This window comes from Mobula birostris, chromosome 7 (assembly GCF_030028105.1).
Source record: "Mobula birostris isolate sMobBir1 chromosome 7, sMobBir1.hap1, whole genome shotgun sequence".
In the NCBI taxonomy this organism is placed as follows: domain Eukaryota; kingdom Metazoa; phylum Chordata; class Chondrichthyes; order Myliobatiformes; family Myliobatidae; genus Mobula; species Mobula birostris.
Window position 1 is genome coordinate 149,212,056 of NC_092376.1, and position 24,010 is coordinate 149,236,065.

A 24,010-nucleotide genomic window follows, 5' to 3' on the forward strand; every position below is an offset into this window, starting at 1 on the left:
ACAAATATTATTTATTATTGCACTATTTTTAATTTAATTATTTAATATACATAGATACACTTACTGTAACTGACTTATTAATTTTTCTATATTACACCTGACATACCAATGGTAAGGATGAGATAGTTTACAGGGACTGCCAACTGCTATCCAGATCATGATAATCTTCAAAAACAAGTATTTCACCAGCATTTCCCAACTGTGGTATGACAGCAAAGATAGAATGAAAAACCTGTTGATGTCTATGAATATACATTAATCTCCATTCTACCCTAATGCTAAGGATTGAATCCCAATTCAATCCCAAATTTATCTCTATTCTATCTTATTAGGTAGGTTTAAATACTACAAGATTGCAATAAAGATAGAAATACTTTTATTACTTATTTCTTCAAAAACTAGAAATAAATCTTCCTGTATTTAACTTAAGTGCCTAATGTGCATCTAGGAAATAAGATCTTTGCATCATCAATGAGGATGGGAGAGGTTCCGGAGGATTAGAGGGTTGAGGATGTTGTTCCATTATTCAAGAAAGGGAGTAGAGATAGCCCAAGAAATTTATAGACCAGTGGTTGGTAAGTTGATGGAGAAGATCCTGAGAGGCAGGATTTATGAACATTTCGAGAGCCATAATATGATTAGGAATAGTCAGCACGGCTTTGTCAAAGGCAAGTCGTACCTTACGAGTCTGACTGAATTTTTTGAGGATGTGACTAATCACATAGGTGAAGGTAGAGCAGTAGATGTAGTGTATATGGATTTTAGCAAGGCATTTGATAAGGTACCCCATGCAAAGCTAATTGAGAAAGTAAGGAGGCATGGGATCCAAGGAGACATTGCTTTGTGGATTCAGAACTGACTTGCCCACAGAAGGCAAAGGGTGGTTGTAGACAGGTCACATTCTGCATGGAGGTCGGTCACCAGTGGTGTGCCTCAGAGATCTGTTCTGGGACCCCTACTCTTCGTGATTTTTATAAATGACCTGGATGAGGAAGTGGAGGGATGGGTTAGTAAATTTGCTGATGACAGAAAGGTTGGAAGTGTTGTGGATAGTGTGGAGGGCTGCCAGAGGTTACAGCGTGTCATTGATAGGATGCAAAACTGGGCTGAGAAGTGGCAGATGGAGTTCAACCCAGATAACTGTGAGGTGGTTCATTTCGGTAGGTCAAATATGATGGCAGAATATACAAACATTTGTAGTATTAATGGAATGACTCTTGGCAGTGTGGATGTTCAGAGGGATCTTGGGGTCCGAGTCCATAGGACACTCAAAGCTGCTGTGCAGGTTGACTCTGTGGTTAAGAAAGCATATGGTGCATTGGCCTTCATCAATCGTGGGATTGAGTTTAGGAGCCGAGAGGTAATGTTGCAGCTATATAGGACCCTGGTCAGACCCCACGTGGAGTACTGTGCTCAGTTCTGGTCGCCTCACTATAGGAAGGATGTGGAAACCATAGAGAGGGTGTAGAGGAGATTTACAAGGATGTTGCCTAGATTGAGGAGCATGCATTATGAGAATAGGTTGACTGAGCTAAGCCTTTTTTCCTTGGAGTGATGGAGGATGAGAGGTGACCTGATAGAGGTGTAGAAGATGATTTGAGGCATTGATCGTGTGGATAGTAAAAGGCTTTTTTCCCAGGGCTGAAATGGCTAGCACGAGAGGGCACAGTTTTAAGGTGCTTGGAAGTAGGTATAGAGGAGATGTCAGGGGTAAGTTTTTTTTTATGCAGACAGTGTGGAGGCGAATACAATCGGGTCTTTTAAGAGACTCCTGGACAGGTACATGGAGCTCAGAAGAATAGAGGGCTATTGGTAACCCTAGGTAATTTCTAAGGTAAGGACATGTTTGGCACAGCTTTGTGGGCCAAAGGGCCTGTATTGTGCTGTAGGTTTTCTATGTTTCTATGTACCAGCCGGCTTACTGACCACATCAGGCAGCTGTGCCTAAATTGTGTCCAGGTGGATATATATTTTAGTAGATATTTCAGGGAAACAATCAGCACCAGATGCAGTGCCATTAATGCTAGTTGTACTGTTGTACCCATCCGATAGATGATTACTGGCTACCTCAGGATCAACCGGTGATTGAACTCGGGAACCTAGGATTCTTATAGCTCAGTACTACATCAGGTTTAGCTGGCGCCTTTTGGACTAGTGTGAGGAAAATGATGCAGGTGAGGTTGATTGTCACAGTTTGAGCTCACTCCACTGAACAGCTCAGGAAAGACTAGGCATCCACTCTGTTGAAAACAAATGTGCAAAGATTTTTATCAAAGATCCTTGCTGACAGTCAACATTGACGCACCACAGGGGTGCACACTTAGCCCACTGTTCTCCTTTTTACACCCATGACTGTGTGGTTAGGCACAGCTCAAATGGTGGCATCCGTTAGTCTCGCGAGACCGTGGATCTGTGCCTGGAAGTTTCCAGGACACAGGACTGGGCAAGTTTGTATGGAAGACCGGCAGTTACCCATGCAGCAAGCCTCCCCTCTCCACGACACCGATGTTGTCCAAGGGAAGGGCAAGGGCCGATGCAGCTTGGCACCAGTGTCATCGCAGGAGTTGCCAGAATGAGGTTGAAGGCAACATCGGACTGCTTTAGGGACTCCAGCTCCGGATTTGTCCTCAGGGTTTACTCCCAAAGCCTTTCCTATGAGTGGGTATGGTCACAAGGCAGCGGAGATTTGAAATCAGAGTTTTCCCTCTCTTAGATGGACTGCCTTCCCAGGCTGACGGGCTCCATCTACCCGAAGCACTGGTTTTAAGGCGCCACGACCCACCTTCGCCCCTTCTCCTGTCAGTAGAAACAGTTCCGCCACACGAGAAGGCCAGGAGTTGGACTTGGTTGTCAGAGGCTATCTGAGGCGCATGCCGTGAGGAGCACTTTTAGGTAGTGGGAGCTTGTCCCCACTGCCACTCCTCGGCTTGACAACCTTGGCCGGCTGGTGGCGTAGTGGCATCAGCGCCGGACTTTGGAGCAATGGCTCCCGAGTTCGAACCCAGCCGGCTCCCCAGGCACGCTTTCCATCCTCACTGGGTTGAGCGTCGAGCTAGCAAATCGACATTGTAAAAAAGAAATTGCCTGCTACAGAAACATAACAGCAAAAAGTTGATGGCCTATGCTCTCTCGTGAGTTTAAAAGGCAATTTCCTTTCCTTCAAGTGCCATCTATAAATTTGCTGATGATACAACCATTGTTGGCAAAACTTCAGATGGTGATGAAAGGGTGTACGGGAGTGAGATATGCCAGTTAATTAAGTGCTGTTGCAGCAACAACCTGGCACTCAACGTCAGCAAGACCAAAGAGCTGATTGTGGACTTCAGGAAGGGTAAGGTGAGGGAACACAAACCAATCCTCATAGGGGGATCAGAAGTGGAGAGAGTGAGCAATTACGAGTTCCTGGGGGGTCAGTATCTCTGAGGACCTGAACAGGCTGCAACATATCGATACCGCTATAAAGAAGGCAAGACAGCAGCTATATTTCATTAGGAGTCCGAGGAGATTTTGTTTGTCAACTAAAACAATCAAAAACTTCTACAAATGTACCGTGGAGAGCATTCTGACAGGCTGCATCACCGTCTGGTATGGAAGGGGGAGGGACTACTGCACAAGATCAAAGTAAATTGCAGAAACTTGTTAACTGAGTGAACTCCATCATGGGTGCCAACCTCTGTAGTATCTGAGACATCTTCAAAGAATGGTGCCTTAGGAAGGTGGCGTCCTTCGTTAAGGATCCCCACCACCAGGACATGCTCTCTTCACACTGTTACCACTGGGAAGGAGGTACAGAAGCCTGAAGGCACACACTCAGCGATTCAGGAACAGCTTCTTCCCCTCTGCCATCTGATCCCTAAAAGGACACTACCAGTTAACAAATTTCATCACATATGCTGATGTTAAACCTGATTCAGATTCTGATCCCTCAGGAAGTATCCTGAAAAGGAAATTTCCTTTATTAATGTACATACGTCCACACAGTTGTGATGCCTAGGCTCATGACATTAAGTGACTCCACTAACCGTAATGGCTGAACTTAACCACTCTGCTGCTATACAGTAAATGGATGTGGGCTGCAGCCACGATGTCGGCCCAGTTCAGGGTTATTTCTATAAAATGATCATACTGTTACATTGCTCACTCTCTCTGAATCCAATGGCTTGAGTTGTAGTTTTAAGTGGTGAGGAGAGCACAAGGTAAAACACATTATAAATAATTCACAAGTAATACTGTGCCAAGTTAATGCAGGAATATTAGCTAAAGGTAAAGTTGAGGAGTCTCCGAAACTCCAACCCTAGATTGACTACTCTGTAAAAATAAAAGGCTTGCTGGGAAAGGTAATACTCCTTCACTTTTTACATCTTTACTTGAAGGTGTGCGTTGACAAAAGAGATCAGCTCTATGTGACCTCTGTTGATAAACAGGTGCTAAAGAGTGGTCTATTGTTAACTCCAATGCTAATCTACAAGTCTAGAGGCTGGTCCATTGGTCCTACTAAAGAACGTTCTGGTAGGCATTACAAGGAAGTCGTCGACAATCAAACGCAGCCATTCTCATTACATAGAGAAAAATATAATCTGCAATAATTTTGCATACAGAAATTACCAAAGCAAAGTATGCTCAAACTTGATTACGAATTTCCTTCTCAGAGGAATTACAACAACTTTGGAAATTTATTTTTTTTTAAAGAAAAACATCATTATTATATAGATTGGAAACTAAAATATTACTCTTGCCCCTTGTGAAACAATTCACTGGTGGTAGAGTGAGATAGGGGGTTTCCAAATTGTTTAAACAGATAAAACAACATAGGATAAGATTCCACTTTAAGACCAGCTGTAACTTAATTTAATACAGCATTCCATATGGAAAATGCATTAGAATGTGCATATGGCACATAGGGACAAGGAACATCTCAGGTTACCCCTGGAATGCATTTAATAACTTAATACTGTAGCTGGAGATTGAGATTTAAAACATGGGGCTCCAGTAAAACAATGTATTGGTAAAGCAACAGACTTTATTCTCTAGCTTGAATATGATCTTCAAATTTATCAAATAACCTATATAGCTGATATAAAAGAAACACAAATAAAATACAACTTAATCTCATTTTATTCTTGTAAAAAAAACAACTTCAAAGCCTGAGCTGGCCTTAAACTGGAATAATCGTATCCAACGCTGCTTTATAAGTTAAAGGAGATTGCAAAGCTACCTGGCTCACTCTTTCATAAATGGTGAGGAGAATACATTTGAGTTCTGTAAGATTTAGTGCGTCCAAGCATTTGTCTAATGACACGTTTGTACCATGAGCTACATCCAGCTTCCAAAGTGCCTGCAGCAAACCGACAGGTAGCATCTTGATGCCAGTCCTCCGTTTTAGACTAAGTAGCCCGTCAAACCATATCTAACCAAGAGCACCAGCCACAGACATCAATTTCAGAGACAATGCTTAGACTTTTTTTTAGATGAAGGACATCTTTGTACCCCAATTTGTTTCTTTAAAAAAAAATTAGATTTGATCAAACGCAACTAGATCAAATCCACCATGAATGCTAGCTGGTCTCCACTCAGGTTGGATCCACTCTGCTTTATTAACAAATGTTGTTCCGTTGTTTTACAATAAAGATTACATCTTCTGAGCAAGGCCCTCTTTTAATCACAGGATACTACACTGGCTGGATTTCAATGTTTCTGTGTTCTTTGGCATCTCTTGACCTCAGCCCCATTTAACTCTCACGGTGCAAACAAGTTTTGCCAATACGGTTGGCACTAATTTCAGAAAAGACATTTCAGCTGCAAAAACAGTGGAGACTCGACAACTGGAGAAACTAAAAGCTAAGCAAAGGCAAAACAGTTCTGATTCCTGCCGAATTGCTTACTAACCCCAAAATGAATTTTGCAATATAAAACTATTGCACATTAAAAATCTCTGTATGAACATTAGCTTATAGATGAGTTCAAGTTCAAGTTTAATTATCATTCAACATTACCTGAACACCACCAAACAAAAAAAAATATATATAACCCAAGTTCTTAAGTAACCTGTCCTGTATATTGGTGGTACGTTCGGCAAGAGCAATCAGTTCTCAGCAGTCCGCAGACGAGCGTACGCATGCAAGCAATCCGGCATGTCCATCACCAGGTGAACACTAGAGGGCAGCACTGACAGTAGGCGCCGGTCCCTGATCTAGCATCCTCTCTGTTCAACGGCTGCAACAGGCAAGCCCACAGCACAAGGCCTAGACCTCACTACAACCAAGGCCACGCAACTCCCCCCGCCCATACACTAGTGAACTTTACTTGCAGTATTTTACATTACCCAGCGTCCAACTGGGTCTTGTGATCACAAGACAACCACTCGCCATTAGACTGAAAGCCACCATCGCGTGTCAGCTCAGCCGCATTTTTGCAGCAGGCAGCAACAAGGTCCGCACGAAAGCCAGCTACTTTGCCAATGAGCAACTCGCTGATGGAGTAGACTTCCAGTACTTGAAGTTCTTAACGATCAGCACTGCCTTGCAATCATAAAGTAGACATTAAAAATTTTGGTTGGCCCCAGAGAGGACGCTGCATCTGAGCACACCGCCATCTTACCGGAAGTCAAGATGTACAAATGGGACTAGTTAAGACTAATGCAGTCTTCATCAGAGCCAAAGTCAAAAGATAGGGAAGCACTTTCCTGAGTACCATCAACCTGAAGTCAATTGAAATGGAAGTGGCAGTGCTGGCAGAGGAAAGCCTCCACGACAATCTGTGGTCTGTGTGGGTCTTTGAGGGGGTGGCCATATAAAGTTCTCATCAGAAAACAGTTGTTGTAATAAAAACACAGAAGTGACATTCTAGTAACTTTGAACAAATATACACAAATAGTGAAGTAATGTCTAGAGCAGGGGTGGCCATCCTTTTACATTCCATGCGTCAACTTCTTCACGCACGAGTTCAGATGCACCATACAACTCTTGTAAAAATATGTTAATATAGACATATTTAGCATTTTACATGATATATTGACAATATAAAAGCAAGATAAACATTATTTACCTTAATGAGACTTTTAACAAATATATTTTGTCTTCTTTTGATTTCTTCCTTTTTCTTAATCACATATTTGTTCCATAACTCAGACCCAAGCACTAGCTTTAGTTTTCCTTCTATTTCAGTCTGATGTTGTGTTTTATAGTGTCTATAAAGGTCATGTCTTCTACTATGTGAGAAAGTGTTTTCACAAACGATGCACAACGATTTTCCTGACGGACCCCCTATAAATAAGAACTCATTTTCCCACTGTTCATTGAATTCACGCTTACTATCACTTTCTGCTTTTCTTTTGTTCATTTTCCTTTGCACTGTGATGGGTAATGAATGTAAAAACAAGGCTTAATTTTCAAAAAAGTACAAAACTGTAAATGTTCACAAAGGACGAACAAAGCATAACTCCGCAGCGCACGAGTGTCAATTGTAAACTGACTGGCAAAAACCTGCGACGTACTGCTGGTGCAGACGCCTGGCGCCTCAGGTTCAAACAAGTATCAAACATGTATTGAACAGTTATGGAACTACCGCAGAACAAAAGTCCTTCTTTTCTAGTTTGGCTCATTGAACTTTTTTTTAAATTGAAAACAGATTAATGTGAAAGAAGATAACATTCTCCAAAAGATGTGCACAAAATAATAAAATCGCTAAAAATAATTGCTAAGTTTTAGCTTTACACTCAGTAAAACCCATTTCTAGCTCTAAGCTACTTGGAATTCCTGTTATAGATTTTTTTTTCTATAAATCGGTTTTTGGTTAATACTTTTTGCATGAGTAGGCTTACTTTTTTATTATTATCACCGGGGTGCAATGCGCCACTTCTAATCATCCAATGCGCCACTTTTGGGGCATGTGCCATAGGTTGGCCATCCCTGGTCGACAGATTCACACCCATTAGAGCGAAAAGGAAATAAAGCCCAAGAATAGAAGCAGTAAATGCCACAAATATGAAACTAAATGAGAAAATCCCATGATTCACCATGGATCATTGGACACTTGAAAGACAGATCTACTTTAGCTTTATAAATCTTTTATCAATACAAGATTCTAATTGTCAACATATCCTCTTTGCTGTGTACAATTTGAAAGCATGGAACAATAGGACACCGAATTGTTCTCAGATTCTCTGTGTGCAAGCTCAAGGCAATTATTTCCCATATATCAACATTTACAGATATTCATAAAAAGAACGCTAGAAATCCAAAGCAACACACGTAAAATCCTGGAGGAATTCAACAGGTCAGCCTGCATCTATGGAAATGAATAAATAGTTGACATTTTGGGCTAAGACCCACCTCCAGGGCTGGTAAGGAAGGGGGAAGATGCCAGAATAAAAAGTGGGAGGGGGGGAAGAAGGATAGCCTCAAGGTGATAGGCAAAGCCTGGTGGGTGAGAAAGGTAGAAGGCTGGAGGAGGAGGAATCTAGTAGGTGAGGAGAGTGGAGCACAGGAGAAAGGGAAGGAGGAGGGCATGGGGGAGGGGGAGGAGGTGATGGGCGGTTGAGAAGAGGTAAGAGGCCAGAGTGGGAAATAGAAGAAGAGAGAAGGGGGAGGGAAACAGTTTATTTACCGGAAGAAGAAATTGATCTTCATGCCATCAGGTTGGAGGCTACCCAGATGGAATATAAGATGTTGCTCCTCCACCCTGAGGATGGCCTCATCTTGGCACTAAGGGAGACCAGGGCTATTTTCTTCATATGCCAGCCATAGAAATAATAATGTAATTATGAACCACATAAAAAAGGACTTTAAGCATCATTGTGCTAGAAGAGCATGCAAATAGTCAATACAAATTTTAGATAAGCAGATTACAGGTTTTCTGAGTATTTTTCTTAATACTGCGAATGGCTCAACTCGCAGATGAAACTATCTATAGACATGACAGCTAGGTTCAAACATAAACTTTGACCATGTGATGACGCTTTCCTTAATTAACATAAACAAAAAAGCATAAAAGTTCTTCACTTTTACTTGGCCCATCAACTTCCACAAGTAATCAGCCAAGAAATAATCACTTTTGTTTACACAATGCACTGAAAGTATCTGCAGTATGCAGGAATAATGACAACGTGATAAGGTTAAAAAAGGATTACAACTTCAAAAAGGTTAACTGTAAACAAGCATATGCTAAATCTCAGAACACATCTTGCAACACTCTATCAGCAAGTACATTTGCAAACAACTTCAAGGTTTCATTTTATTAAAAGGAACAATTCTTTGCGAGTAGAGCTGAGTACAGATAAAAGACTTTCACATATAGTTTATCAGACTTCTGTTAGTCTATATAATTTAACCAAACCTAATTAAAATTTCTGAATTTATTTAGTTTACCGCGAGAGGTCAAATACCATTTGCTCAGGTTACACCTGCAACCAATCAGCACCCAGCCTTTGATAATTAGCAAAAGATTCACTTGCCATGACCAAATTTGTGTAAAATGAGAGCCGCATGCCCTGGCTTCCTATTGTAGTTATGCCAATCCTTTTGAGCTATGAAAGAGATACAAAATGAAAATTTTTCAATAAAACTTCCTTGGTAATGATGTTTCTCTTTCGTCCTTACTAGTCTATAGTTAGTCTTACAACATTCATAAATAGACTCTGATATTCCACACAGGCAGCTGTTCAGCTGAATGATGGACAGCAGACAAGTCACTATGTACTGAGTATAATGGAAACGTATGTAAAGGATGAAAAGTTATTGAATGGTTTATTGTATATATTTATTTTTGAATAAAGTATATTTTGAAATTTAAAAATGTGTAGATTAATTTTAAGCGCAAATTACTAGCTAGCAATTACAGGAAAGCTCATTAGTATTGCTAGAGGCAATAACGCAGCAACCTTCTTCCAGGTAATTCAACACAAGCCAAGGACCCAACTTAGCACATCCAAATTTGTGTAGTTTGGAACCAAATAAACATCAGCTGTTGTCCGCTGGATGAAGCCAACCTATGGATGTTGGGTTAAAATTAATGATCACCACTTGATATACAGGTCAAGGTAGAAATAGGCAAACTTTATCCAAATCCATACACGTTTTCCTGTGTGTAGTGCTTGGCCTCACTAAACAATCAAGAGTTGTTAGCTTTGAAAAGTTATACGCTGTACAATTCCCTCATCACCAGCACAGATGTTATTCCTTTTTTGGGAGGAGAGGAACTCTAGACTTCATTTGCCTCAACATCCCTTATCAGCAAGTATGGTTAAACAGCATGAAGGGAGTTCCATTCTAGAACTAAAACTGTGCTAGGGTCCTTGTAAATTTTATATCTTCAGCACCAACAGCTATAGCCACAGTTTAAGAACAATTAGTGGGTGAAACATTATTGGTTCTCTGCCTGAGGGCTGTGTACAGTCAGTCATCAAGTACATTTAGAGTTTTGAGACTCTGGGACTGGGGTAGGATTAGTCGTCATCTTACTGAACACTGAACCAGGCACTAAGAAGGACGCCTACTTGTTACATTTTTATAAGAAGGCAGCGTAGAAATTTTTTTTTCCTGCCACATGTCCAGCTGGAGATCAAAAAAAACAAAACAAACTCTAATTTTCACATCTCTAGAAACCAATGAGTTTCACAGATGTGCAACTTTGTCTTTTATTCACTGATACCATCAAACTATTGCAAGCTTTCTACTATGGTGGCTGAAAGTGTATTTATGATATCCTGCAGGCGTAATTTCCCATCACTAAAACCTGAAACAATTTGCCATGGGGGATAAAACTCCAGGACATTAATCCTTTTCAACACCCATACTTGCAAAATACCTGACTCTCTCTCCTTTGACAATGGTACTAGTACAGGGAGCAAAAGGTTAGACCTTCCCTTCTGCTGGTGTACAATAATCATTACAACATAGGTATGATAAAGTTATGTTTATTGCTCCCCTTTCTAGAACCTGACAAAGAAGACCGAGTAGCTATTTTGCAAGCATGAACTTTCACAGGGTTGAAGGTTCTTGGGCTTTTATATTCCATGACTGATTGTTTCATGTTTTAAAGGTGAGAAATAAACAGCTTAAGGGAAGCCTTTAAATGATAATTGATATTTTGGAATCTTGCAACCATTAGAAATTGCCAGAGTAGACGTTTAGTTTTTTTTTAAAGTCAGTGTACCTTCAATCCCTTCACTAATAATCCACCTTTTCTCAAAGAATTATAATAGATTTTGGCTAAGATTCAGTGGTAGAGTGCAATTATAATCAGCCATACTAATTCATAGAAAACTGTTGATGGAACAGCAGACCATCACAGCAACTTTATGGTTTGTATAGTACTTGCTTGTAAAAAGCATTTGCTTATGATACATTGATCGAAGAAGTGGTATATGCATGAATGTGTACCACATTGTAATGTGTACCATAAGACAAGAACCATGTTAAGAAAATTGGGAGTCCCAGGTGGCTGTAAAAATCTCACACGTTCCAATGAACTGAGGGGTGGCAAATGTACAAACCCGAACCAAAATGAAAACTTATGTGCAGGGCAAGAAGGCAGAAGGGAGTGAAAAGTTGATAGAATTAACTTACAGGAATGTGTACATCTGTGCAATCCGATTAACCTGATCCAGCAAATTCCAACATATTTTCATGGATCATTCACAACTATAGAGTCTTGCCTAATTTTTGTGCATTAGCTACCTTTTGTTTGGTGCTGGGTCAGGCCCAAGGTCCTGTATTTACATACTCCATTACTATTAATCTTCCAGTAAGTATAGTTTACCATCTTCATTTAATTTTATAAAGCTGCCAAATTAAATAATCACGGACACTTACAAGAAAACAATATCACATTTACCTGGACAATGCACTAGCTGGTGCATCACATCATTGCAATGTAATTACAAGAAGAAATTTAGAAGAAAAAGCAAAAAGAACAGTTGATGTTTTGGGCCAAAACCCTTTGGCAGGATTTCTAGCATCGGCAGATTTTCTCTTGTTTGAGAGCCAACCATTACACTTCTTTTGTGATTGTCGTGAAATATTTATTTGTTTTTTTTTAAGAGATAACACGGAACAGGCCCTTCTGGTCCAACAAGCCCACCGAGTAACCCGAGCCTAATCACAGGACGATTTTTACAATGACCAATTAACCCACTAACCGGTACACCTTTGAACTGTGGGAGGAAACCGAGCACCGTGAGGAAACCCACGCGGTCACGGGGAGAACTTACAAATTCCTCGCAGGCAGCGTTGGAATTGAGCTTGGAACTCCAACACCCCGAGCTGTAATAGTGTTGCGCTAACTGCTACAGTACCATGGCAAAATAATAATTTCATATTAGTAAGTAATGTGAAAAATAGCTGTGCCATGGAACTGCCAATGTTCTAATTCTTCACCTCCCTCCACGGTCCCTCTTGTTATGCTTTTCCCCCCAGACGCAAGAGATATCGATTGTTGGGGTAATATTACAATGAGTATTTCTTTCCAGAGCTTGAAAGAACATAAGTAGTGTAGCTCCAGAAGTACAGAACCACTGGTTATGTTATGTCTTTCTGTTATATTATAAAGGGCATACCTTGCAATGGAGTTACTTATCTTAAATCAACTGATTTATGCTACTTTACACTCACATGAGCTGACAATTAAAAAGCAGGTTTCTGCAGAATGGCTGATGGCATCTTCATTTAAGAAGATGGGAGAGAGACACACACAGAGATATAGAGACAAAGAGAGACAGAGAGAGTAATTATTGTCCTGTAAAAATAGTATCAGTGGTAAAGAAGATGCTGGAATTTATGAGGAAAGTTGTAACAAAGGATTACCTCAGAAAGGATAATGGGTTTGAGCAGAATCAACATGGATGAATGAAAGAGAAAACACGTTTACTAATGTACTGCAGTTCTTCAAGGGTGTGATTAATAGAGTAGACAAGACAGTTTCTACTGAAGGTTCCATGCGGGAAAATGGTCACTAAGCTCAGAGTACGTGGAATTGGAGGTAATGTACAAATGATATTGATTGCAAATTTAAAACAAAGTGTGGGCATAAGCAGTTATTTCACAGGTTGGCAAATTGCCACTAATGGGGTATTACAGGGATCAGTGCTTGGGCACTATGAGTGGAGAGGAGGATATAAGAGAGGACAGAAAGGAATATGGACCAGCTGAATCAGTGGGCAACAATATACACTAAGCAGAAAAGCAGATTACATCTTAAATAGTGAAAGGCTGAAAAACATTGATGCTTTAACATACCTCTGTATACACGTGGCTGCAGCAATCACTCATATAAACAAATCTAATGTTAGTTTTGACTGTAAGAGAATTTGATCACCGGAGTAAAAATGATTTAGTCCACTAATAATAGGACCAACCTTAAAGTACTGTGTACAGTTTCAGTCTCCTAATCTAAAAGATTTACCAGATTGGTTCCGAGGATGGGAGGGCTGCTGTGTTAAACTGAATTGAGTAGATAAAGCAAGTACTCTCCAGCATCAAGAAAAAATGAGAAGTTGCCTCACTGAAACTTAATTTTTCTTTTCTTTTTCAAAAAAAAAGAGGGCTTGAATGGGTGGGAACTAGGAGAATGCTTAGCTGAGTCAAGAACAGGGCTCATGGTCTCAGAATAAAGTGTTGCTATTTAAGACCAAAACCTTTGGGCTAATCTTTGGTATTTTCTGAAATGGAGAGATATGAGGGCTCAAAGCACCAAATTAATCCAAAATAGAAATCAGTAGCCTTTGAGACATGAATAGAATCAGATGCGTGGGGAAGTTGTAGGAAAATGGTGTCGAGATGGAAGATCAACCATGAACTTGATGAAGGATGTCACAAGTACAAAGGGCCAGAGCTCCTTTGCAATTCTTCAGATACATAGAGTGCAAAAGAGAGGCAAGAGTTGATAAGGGATCACTGAAAAACAATGCTAGAGAGGTAGTAGTAGGGGACAAGGAAATGGTGGATGAACTGATTAAGTGTTTTGCATCAGTCTTCACTGTGGAAGGCACAAGTAGTATGGTGAAACTCCAGGTGTCTGGGGTCATGAAGTATGTAAAGTTACTATTACTAGGGAGAAGGTTCTTAGGAAACTGAAAGGTCTGAAGGTAGATATGTCACCTGGACCAGATGGCGTACACCCCAGGGTTCTGAAGGAGGTGGATGAAGAGACCGTGGTAACATTAGTAATGATCTTTCAAGAATCACTAGGTTCTGGAATGGTTCTGGAAAACCAGAAAATTGCAAATGTCACTCCACTCTCCAAGAAGGGAGAGAGGCATAAGAAAGGAAACTATAGACCAGTTAGTCTGACCTCAGTGGTTGGAAAGATGTTGGAGTCAATTGTTAAAGATGTGGGTTTCAGGGTACTTAAAGGCACCTGATAAAATAGGCCGTAATCAGTATGGTTTCCTCAAGGGAAAATCTTGCCTGACAAATCTGTTGGAGTTCTTTGAGGAAATAACAAGCAGGAAAAACAAAAGGGAATCGGTGGATGTTGCATACTTGAATTTTCAGAAGGCCTTTGACAAGATGCCACACGTGAGGTGGCTTAACAACCTACAAGCCTACAACCTACAAGCCTTTCTTACAGGAACGATTCTAGCATGGATAAACCAAAGGCTGATTGGCAGGAAGCAAAGAGTGGGAATAAAGGGAGCCTTTTCTGGTTGGCTGCCAGAGACTAGTGGTGTTCCACAATGGACTGTCTTGGGACCAATTTTTTTCAATGTTATATGTCAATGATTTGGATGATGGAATTGATGGCTTTGTTGGAAAGTTTGCAGACGATATGAAGATAGATGGGGGGCAAGTAGTATTAAGGAAATAGAGAGGCTACAGAAGGACTTTGACAGATTAGGAGAATGGGCATTGAAGTGGCAGATGGAATACAGTGTCAGGAAGTGTATGGTCATGCAATTTGGCTGAAGAAATGAAAGGATTGACTATTTTCTAAATGGAGAGAAAATGCAAAAAAACTGAGGTGCAAAGGGACTTGGGAGTCCTTGTGCAGGATTCCCTGAATTGTAATCTGCAGGTTGAGTCTGAGGTGAGGAAGGCAAATGCAATGTTAGCATTCATTTAAAGAGGACTAGAATATATAAGGAAGGATGTAATGTTGAGGCTTTATAAGGCACTGGTGAGGCCCCACTTGGAATACTGTGAGCAGTTTTGGGCCCCTTATCTTAGAAAGGATGTGCTGAAACTGGAGAGGGTTCAAAGGAGGTTCATTAAAATGATTTCAGGATTAAACAGGTTGTCATATGAAGAGTGTTTAATGACTCTGTGCCTGTATTCACTGGAATTCAGAAGAATGAGAGGTGACCTAATTGAAACCTATCGAATGGTGAAAGGCCTTGCTAGAGTGGATGTGGAGAGTCTAAGACTAGAGGGTGCAGCCTCAGAATAGAGGGGTGTCCTCGTGGAACGGAGATGAGGAGGAATTTCTTTCGCCAGAGAGCAGTGAATTTGTGGAATTCACTGCCAAAGGCAGCTGTGGAAGCCAAGCCTTTATGTACATTTCAGGCAGAGGTTGATAGATCCTTGATCAGTCAGGGCATGAAGGGATGTGGGGAAAGGCAGGAGATTGGGGCTGAGAGGAAAAATGGATCAGCCATGATGAAATGGCAGAGCAGGTGCGATGGGAAAAATGGTCTAATTCTGCTCCTAGGTTTTATGGTCTCATAAGGTATAGAAGAAGAGGGCGGAGCTTATGTTACGATGGCGCTAAACGGTGACTCCATTGCCTTCATCTTCGGAAACAGCTCTATTTCCATCTTTAATATCTCTATTTTTCCTTTTCAGGGTTCTTTTGAAGGCCCTGACCTGGAGTTACACGCTGACCTACTGTTCTTTGTGGGAATGGGACCCGCTCTTGGGGTTTCACGACTGGCCGTTATTCGACATGCCAATGATGCAGCCAAAGAGCTTAGCTTGCCTTCGGAGGTCCAGGGTCTTGTGGCTCTGAAGACGGGCGGATGGAAGGTCGGGGTCCTGGCAGGAATCGGTGTGTCGTGGCAGTCGGAAAATCTCTGGATATGTGCCCGGAGACCCAAGATCTTTAGGCAAAGAGCTCGGAAAAAGCAACACAACGGACTTTTAGCATCATAAACCAGCGAGTTGTTTGTTATGTCTCCCCTCCTGCTATGAAATAGAGACACCTCTTTCTCCCTTATTAGGGAGAGAAAGAGCCTGTGGTATGTCGAATACTGGGTGAACGAGGAGTCTTTGGAGTACTGCAAGTCTGTGTCTTTGCTGTTGCTTTGCTCAGGCTTGAGTGCTTGGTGGTGGGCGCTGACACTTTTTTTGTGCCAGTGGGGGGAGGGGGGATTGTTGCTTGCTGCCACTTGTGCGTAGGAGGGATGGCAGCTGGTGAGGGGGGGACTTTGGGGTTCTAACATTTAACTGTCATTCATTCTTTGGGGGCACTCCTCTGTTTTTGTGGATGGTTGTGAAGAAAAAGCATTTCAGGATGTATATTGTATACATTTCTCTAATATTAAATGTACCTTTGAAATCTCTGTAATTCTTTAAGTGATTGATATCCAACTACAGCACGCTGTTAGCAAGAGACAAGATTTTATGTCCCGTGCCACGTAATTGCTAGCTAAGGCTTACTTAAATTAATTCCAAAATTTTAAAACGAGGCTTCCGATTTCATCTGAAAGGTTACAGTCCCAAGGACAGTAACAACCCTCAAATACTTTGCCCAGTTTTCCTGTGGAATCAAGTAATTTTCCCTGTGCCATAGAATTATTATATAAAAGTTCATCCTCAGCAAATATTCCTCTTTACATTATGAAGCATAAATCAGGTGCAGGATTCTGTCGTTATTCATCTCCAGCATAACAAACACTGAGGAAAATAAAGCCACTAGTGAGATCAACTAACATAAAAATACCCCCAAGTATTAGTTCCTACGTCTCAGATCCAAAGAATCAATAGGAAACACAACAAATCAGATTCTAGCAGAACGCACTACAGGTTTCCCCCGCTATCCGAAGGTACAGCGTTCCTATGAAATGGTTCATAAGCCGAAATGTCGTAAAGCGAAGAAGCAATTACCATTTATTTATATGGGAAAATTTTGTGAGCGTTTGCAGACCCAAAAATAACCTACCAAATCATGACAAATAACAAATAAAACCTAAAATAACAGTAACATATAGTAAAAGCAGGAATGATATGATAAATACACAGCCTATATAAAGTAGAAATACTTTTCCACAATCATTACTGAACTGTTCTCTGTAGTGAAAATCTCACGCAAGCGTCGTCGGCAGAAAATCTCACGCGAGCGCTGTTGGCAAGAACACTCTCTCCAGTAACCTTTAAGCTATGAAGCTGCCAAATCATACCAAATAACATCTAAAAATACACAGCCTATATAAAGTAGAAATAATGTACGTACAGTGTAGTTTCACTTACGGGAATCGGGAAGATAGCTTGCCAGGCACACTGATGATGGTGCGTTAGACTGAGTCGTCGCAGGTTGGGTGGTGCTGTGGCCCCCACCCTCCAGGCTGGTGACAGATACATTGCCGTGAAGCATGCAGGGGTCCAGCGGTAGCTGGGAGGCACACAGCACATCTTTAAGAAAAAAGCCGAAATGAACAAGCTAATTAATTAGGTGCCGCCCGACAGGTAATTAATTAGCATGTTTATTTTGGATTTTTTCTTAAAGATGTGCTGTGTGCCTCCCGGCTACCATACTCATAGTCATAGTCATACTTTATTGATCCTGGGGGAAATTGGTTGCATTCTCCATGAATCGGTACAGTATCTGTCCGCGGCCTGGGGGTTGGGGTGGTGGGACACTGGGGTGTCATCTCGTTATCGTCTGTTTCCATTAGAGCAGGCAGCTCATCTTCTTCTATCTCTGCCCGCCTCGATGTCGAAGGTTGAGGTTCAGCGTCTGCTGTGGCTGATGTGGAAGACTTGTTTGACTGCTGAGCCTCGCGCATTTTTCAATCACACAGTTCTTTGTAAGGACTCAAACCATCTTGCAAATATCTCCTAAACCGATGTACCTTTTCAAAATTAAAGTCGTACTTTATCATTACTCATTCGGTTTTGATTGTTATCCTTTTTTCTTCCAATTGCATCAGCTCTTCATCTGTCAGTTCTTGGTGATGGGATGCCAAAACCTCTTCAACATCATGTTCGTCAGCTTCCACAAGCCAAACTCACGTTGTCCTTACTTCGTTCACCACGATCGAAATGCTTAATTATGTCTAGTTTTACGCTAAGTGTAACACCCTTACGAACTCTTTCAGGCTTTTCCGATACTTTAGAACTCATCTTGCAAACGGCTGCTCACAGGCTTGTGTTTAAGCAATGCTGGTGAGAATCCAGGGGAGAGCGGCTGCTTGGGGCGCGCGCTGCCTTTTATCGCGCGCTGAATTTCTTTTCATAACAGTGAAAACACCTTCTGAAAGCCAAAACAGGGTACTAATATAGGTCTTTCATAACAGTGAGGTTTCGTAAAGCGAACATTCGAAAAGCGGGGGACACCTGTAATTGGAAATCCATTTAGAACGCAGCTAAAGAAGAATTTTCTTCAGCAGAGGATGGTGAATTTGTGGAATTCGCTGCCACAGTTGGCTGTGGAGGCCAGGTCATTGAATGTATTTCAGGCGGAGGTTGCTAGGTTCTTGATAAGCCAAGGTGTGAAGGCAGGAGGATAGGGTTGAGAGGGAAATGGATCAGCCATGATCAAATGGCAGAGTGGACTCAATGGGCCGAATGGCCTATTTCTACTCCTATGTCTTATGGTCTAATTAAATGGGAAATGAACATGCACCCATCCAACTCTGACACTCTGTCCCTCTTCAGTAGAAAATAAGGCACTTTCAATTAGCTTTCATTCCATAAAGTTATCTGGAGCATTTTCAGACATAAGGCTTTATTTGTTTTTAACCAATTATTATTTCACAGCCCACGAGCCAAGTTGTGGATATGACTTTCTTTTTAAAGAAAGCATCTTTAAAAGCCCTGTTTATATGAGCCTTGCAACTATGGAAAAAAAACAAAATGTCTGTTGGAATGATGACTGCCAAACCATGTAACTATTATGTGATACTAAATAATGTACCTGGTTAAAATTCTTGAATGAAAATTCTTTAAAAAGTGCGTCTCTGTCTTCAACATCTTCCCAACCTGCTGCTTTTAATTCGGGTAGAAGTTGTTCCCTTTCTTCTGGAGTTAACCAATGGCTCTGTGAAGCCTAGAACAAGACGAGGTACAAGACTATAATGAAGTTAGGAACGATTCATTGACAAGTTCAAAAATATTTTCCACCATGGAAAAAGACCCTGATAATAATTTTCCCACATAATTAATCCTTCATATTTTATATTTGGTTGCCCTCTCAGTGCCCAACATGCAAGAGAAAACAATTCAAGTTTGTTCAACATCTCCTGATAGTTTATAGCCAGCCAGTCCAAGCAACATCCTGGTGAACCTCTTCTGCACTCTCTCCAAGCCTCCACAACCTTTCCATTGTGTGCAGACCAGAACTGTGAAACGTATAACATTTCTACCAACTCAACAGAATCACAGAAAATCCCGAGTCCCTTCGGAAGGTGCATAGAGAGGCCCAGCATAAGTGGCGGGATGAGTGTGCACCTCCCAAACCACTCACAAGCCTGCCCAGTCAAGCACCTCCTGTTGCACCCATGCAGAGTATACTAGCCCCATCTTGGCCTCATCAACCCCCTCATAACCCAGTGGCCAGCTGCAACCCCACGGCATCACCCATGAAGAAGAAAACAGGCAACCTTTGTGATAAAGCATAGGGATTTAAACTCATGTCGAATCACACACCCTCATTACAAACTGGCCTAACCGTCACCATCTAACACGTGTGCCTTGTGGAGTTGCTAATGGAAGCTGAGGATTAATAGCTTGATTCTCACCATGTTTAACTGAAAAAAATAAATTGTGTGTAAAGCAGGGACAAGTAATCGAACAGCACCGAGACAACTGAAAAATTGAAAGTCCAGCTGTGCTTGTGAAGACTGGCCCCTCTCATTTTGACAATGGTACAGTTTATATGTCTTGGGGGTTGGGGAAGATTATTAGAATGCTGCAGAAAAGCCTTTGTTAGAGAGGCTCGGCCTATCACTGGGTAGGCAAGAACGGAACCACACGTAGACATTAGAGATGGGTATGATACCGTACCACTATTATACAGCCCGAGAAGATATTAATGCACCACAATCACACGATTACCGAGAACATCAAATAATTTGGGTAATTTCTGTGCGAAGACAGGATTCAGAATCCTGTTAGAGATACTTAAACAACTTTTAGTAGGAAAACTGTGAAAAGAACTACTTACAATAAAGTGTTTCAGGTTACCCACATTCTATCAGGAAAACATACAAATATGCTTGTAATTGAACAGTTAAAGTTATAAATTTATTCGCACTTTGTCATTGAAGGCTTGATCAATTTTAAACTGCTCCAGCAGCAAGTCTTGCTTCTTACAATTTCTTTACTTCACCACAAGATGGCAAATCATTTCAAATCAGAATTCAACCACATTTAAATTCAGTTTTGGAAAAAACATCTCCATAATCTATTGCTTTATCTTTGGATAGCACCATTGTATATTTGAAAAATATCAAGAAGGCTCAAAATATTAATTCCTTTATGATTGCCTACTACTATTATTTTTTTTCTATAATCGCCCAGCTTTGGAAATAAAGTTTATTACAAGCATATTTTGCAAAGCCTACAGTGATACACAATCACATCATCTGGAAGGGAATTTGGTGAGTGTGTTAAGTAGATAATAGAGTCAATGTAGAGAACTAGATTATACTCATGATATATCATAGTGGCACTATGCCAGGGCAATGAATTCTGTAATAACAAAGGATATGGTGACCTCCATAAAAGTAAGTTGGAAAAAACATTGAGCTCAAAAACAGAATTTAATGCAGACAAGCATAAAGGACTTGACAGACCTATTTTAATACCTCAGCATCCCTAAGCCAGAGCACCATCAAGAGTACTCTGACAAGCTACATCACTGTCTGGTGTGCAAATTGCAAGGCAACTGACCACAAGACCCTGCAACAGATCGTGAGGACTGCTGAGGGAATCATCAGAGTCTCTCTTAAACTCCCATCCATGACATAAACCAGAGGCATTGCATTCACAGAGCCCACCACATTTCAAGGACCCCTCCCAGCCATCCCAAAATGTCTTTGATCTCCTACCGTCAGGCAGAAGGTATTGCAGAATAAGAACAAGGAGTGTTAGGCTGGATAAAGTTTCTTCCCCCAGGCTGTGAGAGCTCTGAACACCCTGCTACCACACAGTACACAGTATTTATGACAGTGCCGGTAGCAGTATACCGTTGTTTATGTGACTATATGTTGTTATGCAATTTATGTCACCTTGTATATGTACAGAATATTTTTTAATTATGTTCTGTATGTGATATATGCATTGCGATTTGCACCTTGCTCCCAGAGGAGCGGCATTTCATTTAGCTGTATACACGTGTGTAGTTGAAATGCCTCGGTGCTATCATTTCGAAGGCCCTGTCCTGGGCGCAGAACACAAGTGTAATTATGAGAAAAGTACAGCAGTGCCTCTACTTCCTTAGGAGTTTGTGAAGGTTTGGCATAAGCTTTGATAGGTGTGTGGTGGAGTATATTGATTGGCTGCATCACAGCCTGGTTTGGAAGCACCAATGTCTTTGGATGGAAAATCCTACAAAAAGTAGTGGATGCAGCCCAGTCCATCTCCACCACTGAGCATACCTACACGTAGCATTGTTGCTGGAAAGCAGCATCCGCCATCAGGGCCTACCAATCCCCCACCCACCCCCACACCACCCAGGTCATGCTGCCCTCAGGAAGGTGGTACAGGAGCCTCAGGACTTATACCACCAGGTTCAGGAACAGTTATTACCCCTCAACCATCAGACTCTTGAACCAAAGGGGATAGCTTCACCCTAAGTACGAACATTTAAGACTCTACACTGGGGATAGATTATATTCAATGATAAAGCACTTCCTCCAATCTGTTCCACCTTTTAACAATCTTCTTAAAACACTTTCTTCAATTAAACTCTCACTGTTTAGAATAACCCTAGTCATCATTATGTTACTTTCTGCTGAACTAATGATTATATTAATGATTTGGATAAGAACGCAGATCACTAAAATTACTAGTCTACTGTATTGTGAAAGAGGATGACTAGGGTTATCTAGATCAATTGAGGAAGTGAGCAAAGGAACAGCAAATGGACTTTAACTCAGGCAAGTGTGAAGTGATGTATTTTGGAGAGTTAAAACAGGCCAGGACATGCACAGAGGATGACAGGGCCCCTGGAGAATACTATTGAATGGCAAGACCTTGGGTACAAGTACAACGTTTCCTAAAAGTAGAGAAGAAAGCCTATGGCAAGCTTGCGGGCATCAGTTGGGGTACTGAATACATGATTTGGGTGCAGCTGTAAAGGCATTGGTGAGATCACACTTAAGAGTACTGTGTGAAGCTCTGGTCACTGGGCTACATGAAGGATGTGACTGAGCTACAGAGAGCGCAGCAAAGTATTTTGCCAGGACTGTTGGGCCAATTTGTAAGGAGAGACTGGGACTGTTTTTCCCTAGAACAAAGGGAGATGAGGGATGAAATAGAGGTTTATAAAATAATGAGGGGAATAGTTTGGATAAATAGGATAGCACAGATAATCACAGTGGTGAGTCTAAAACTAGAGGTGAGAGTTCTTCCGTAGAGTTTAAGGTGAGAGAGGGAACATCTGAAGGGGATTTGAGGGGCAAGTTCTCACCCAGAGAGCGGCGGGTATGGATAACAAGCTACCAAAAAAAGTAATAGAAGTGGGTCCAATTACAACATTTAAAAGAAAATTGGACAGATTATTAATCAGAAAGGTTTTGAGTAAAAGGGATCAAATGCAGGCAAATACAACTAGCTTAAGTACCTTGATAGTTATGGACGAGGCGGATTGAAGGACCAAATCCTGTGCTGTACAATACTGATTCTCAAGTGAAAACAAATGAAAATATTGATTTTTATTGCACCTTTGCCTTTGTAACTTAAAAGCACATATTTCCTTTTGATTATTTTATGCTCATGTAAAGGATTAAATTAATCCTTTCTAATCCCAGATCAGCCCCTTTGTAAACTGACAAGACCTTGAGGGCATTAAGCTACATATAGCACTATTAGGAAGTGTCAAATGATCCAAGCACATACTTCAAATTAATATGGGCAGCACTACTACAACAGTAGATGACATACAAGTTTGCAATGTGTTGTAAGGAATGAGTTACTGAAAAAAATGACAAACTGGCTGAATTTACCAGCTTGAGCATTTCCCTCTGCTTTCTCAGCAATTACAAAGGGATGGCCAACAGAAGAGGTCAAATGACTTTCATATCACAGACGTTAGAGCAGTCCAGTATCACTGATAAATGGTCTCCATGAAAGGAGCACATACTTCAACAACAAACGTCCACATTCAATGTTGAGGCCAAGTCATTGGGTATACTTAAGGCAGAAGTTGGTCGATTCTTGATTAGTCAGGGCATAAAGGGATATGGGGAGAAGGCAGGAGATTGAGGCTGAGAGTAAAATGGATCAGCCAAGATGAAATGGCGGCGCAGATTTGATGGGCTAAATGGCCTAATTCTGCTCCTATATCTTATGGTCTTATATAAATAATAATCTTGCTTTAGGCAAATACAATAAAAAAGGAATGGAAATGAATCAGGTTTCCCAGACATTTATTACGTACAAAATCTATCTTTCCAAAGTGGTCTACAAAGATTTCCACTCTAAGTGAATGCTTTACAGATTAGTGAGCAGAGATTTAAGAACTGATATGTGCCAGAGAGACAGTGTCCATCAGCTCTCCTTCGGCCCACCAAAAGATTCAGTGATATTTCACAAACTTACCTTCTCTCCTCCCCTCTTTTCTGCATCTTAATACAATACTGGCTTCTTTGAAATCTTTTACTCTCTCTCTCTACAGACTCTGCTAATCTTCTAAAGTT

At 41.1% G+C, this 24,010-nt stretch overlaps 1 protein-coding gene across 2 annotated transcripts in view; it reads right to left on the reverse strand.

The window, feature by feature from the left end:
- LOC140200853 (pterin-4-alpha-carbinolamine dehydratase 2-like) overlaps nucleotides 1–24,010 on the reverse strand; it is a 51,167-nt gene that overhangs the window by 14,789 nt on the left and 12,368 nt on the right. Inside the window, exon 2 of one of the 2 annotated variants that reach the window (XM_072264484.1) lies at nucleotides 19,066–19,197. The exons of the other annotated variant lie outside the window; for it this stretch is intronic. Coding sequence (XP_072120585.1) covers nucleotides 19,066–19,197 — 132 coding nt within the window. The remainder of the gene's footprint in view (nucleotides 1–19,065; nucleotides 19,198–24,010) is intronic. 2 annotated transcript variants of the gene reach the window in all.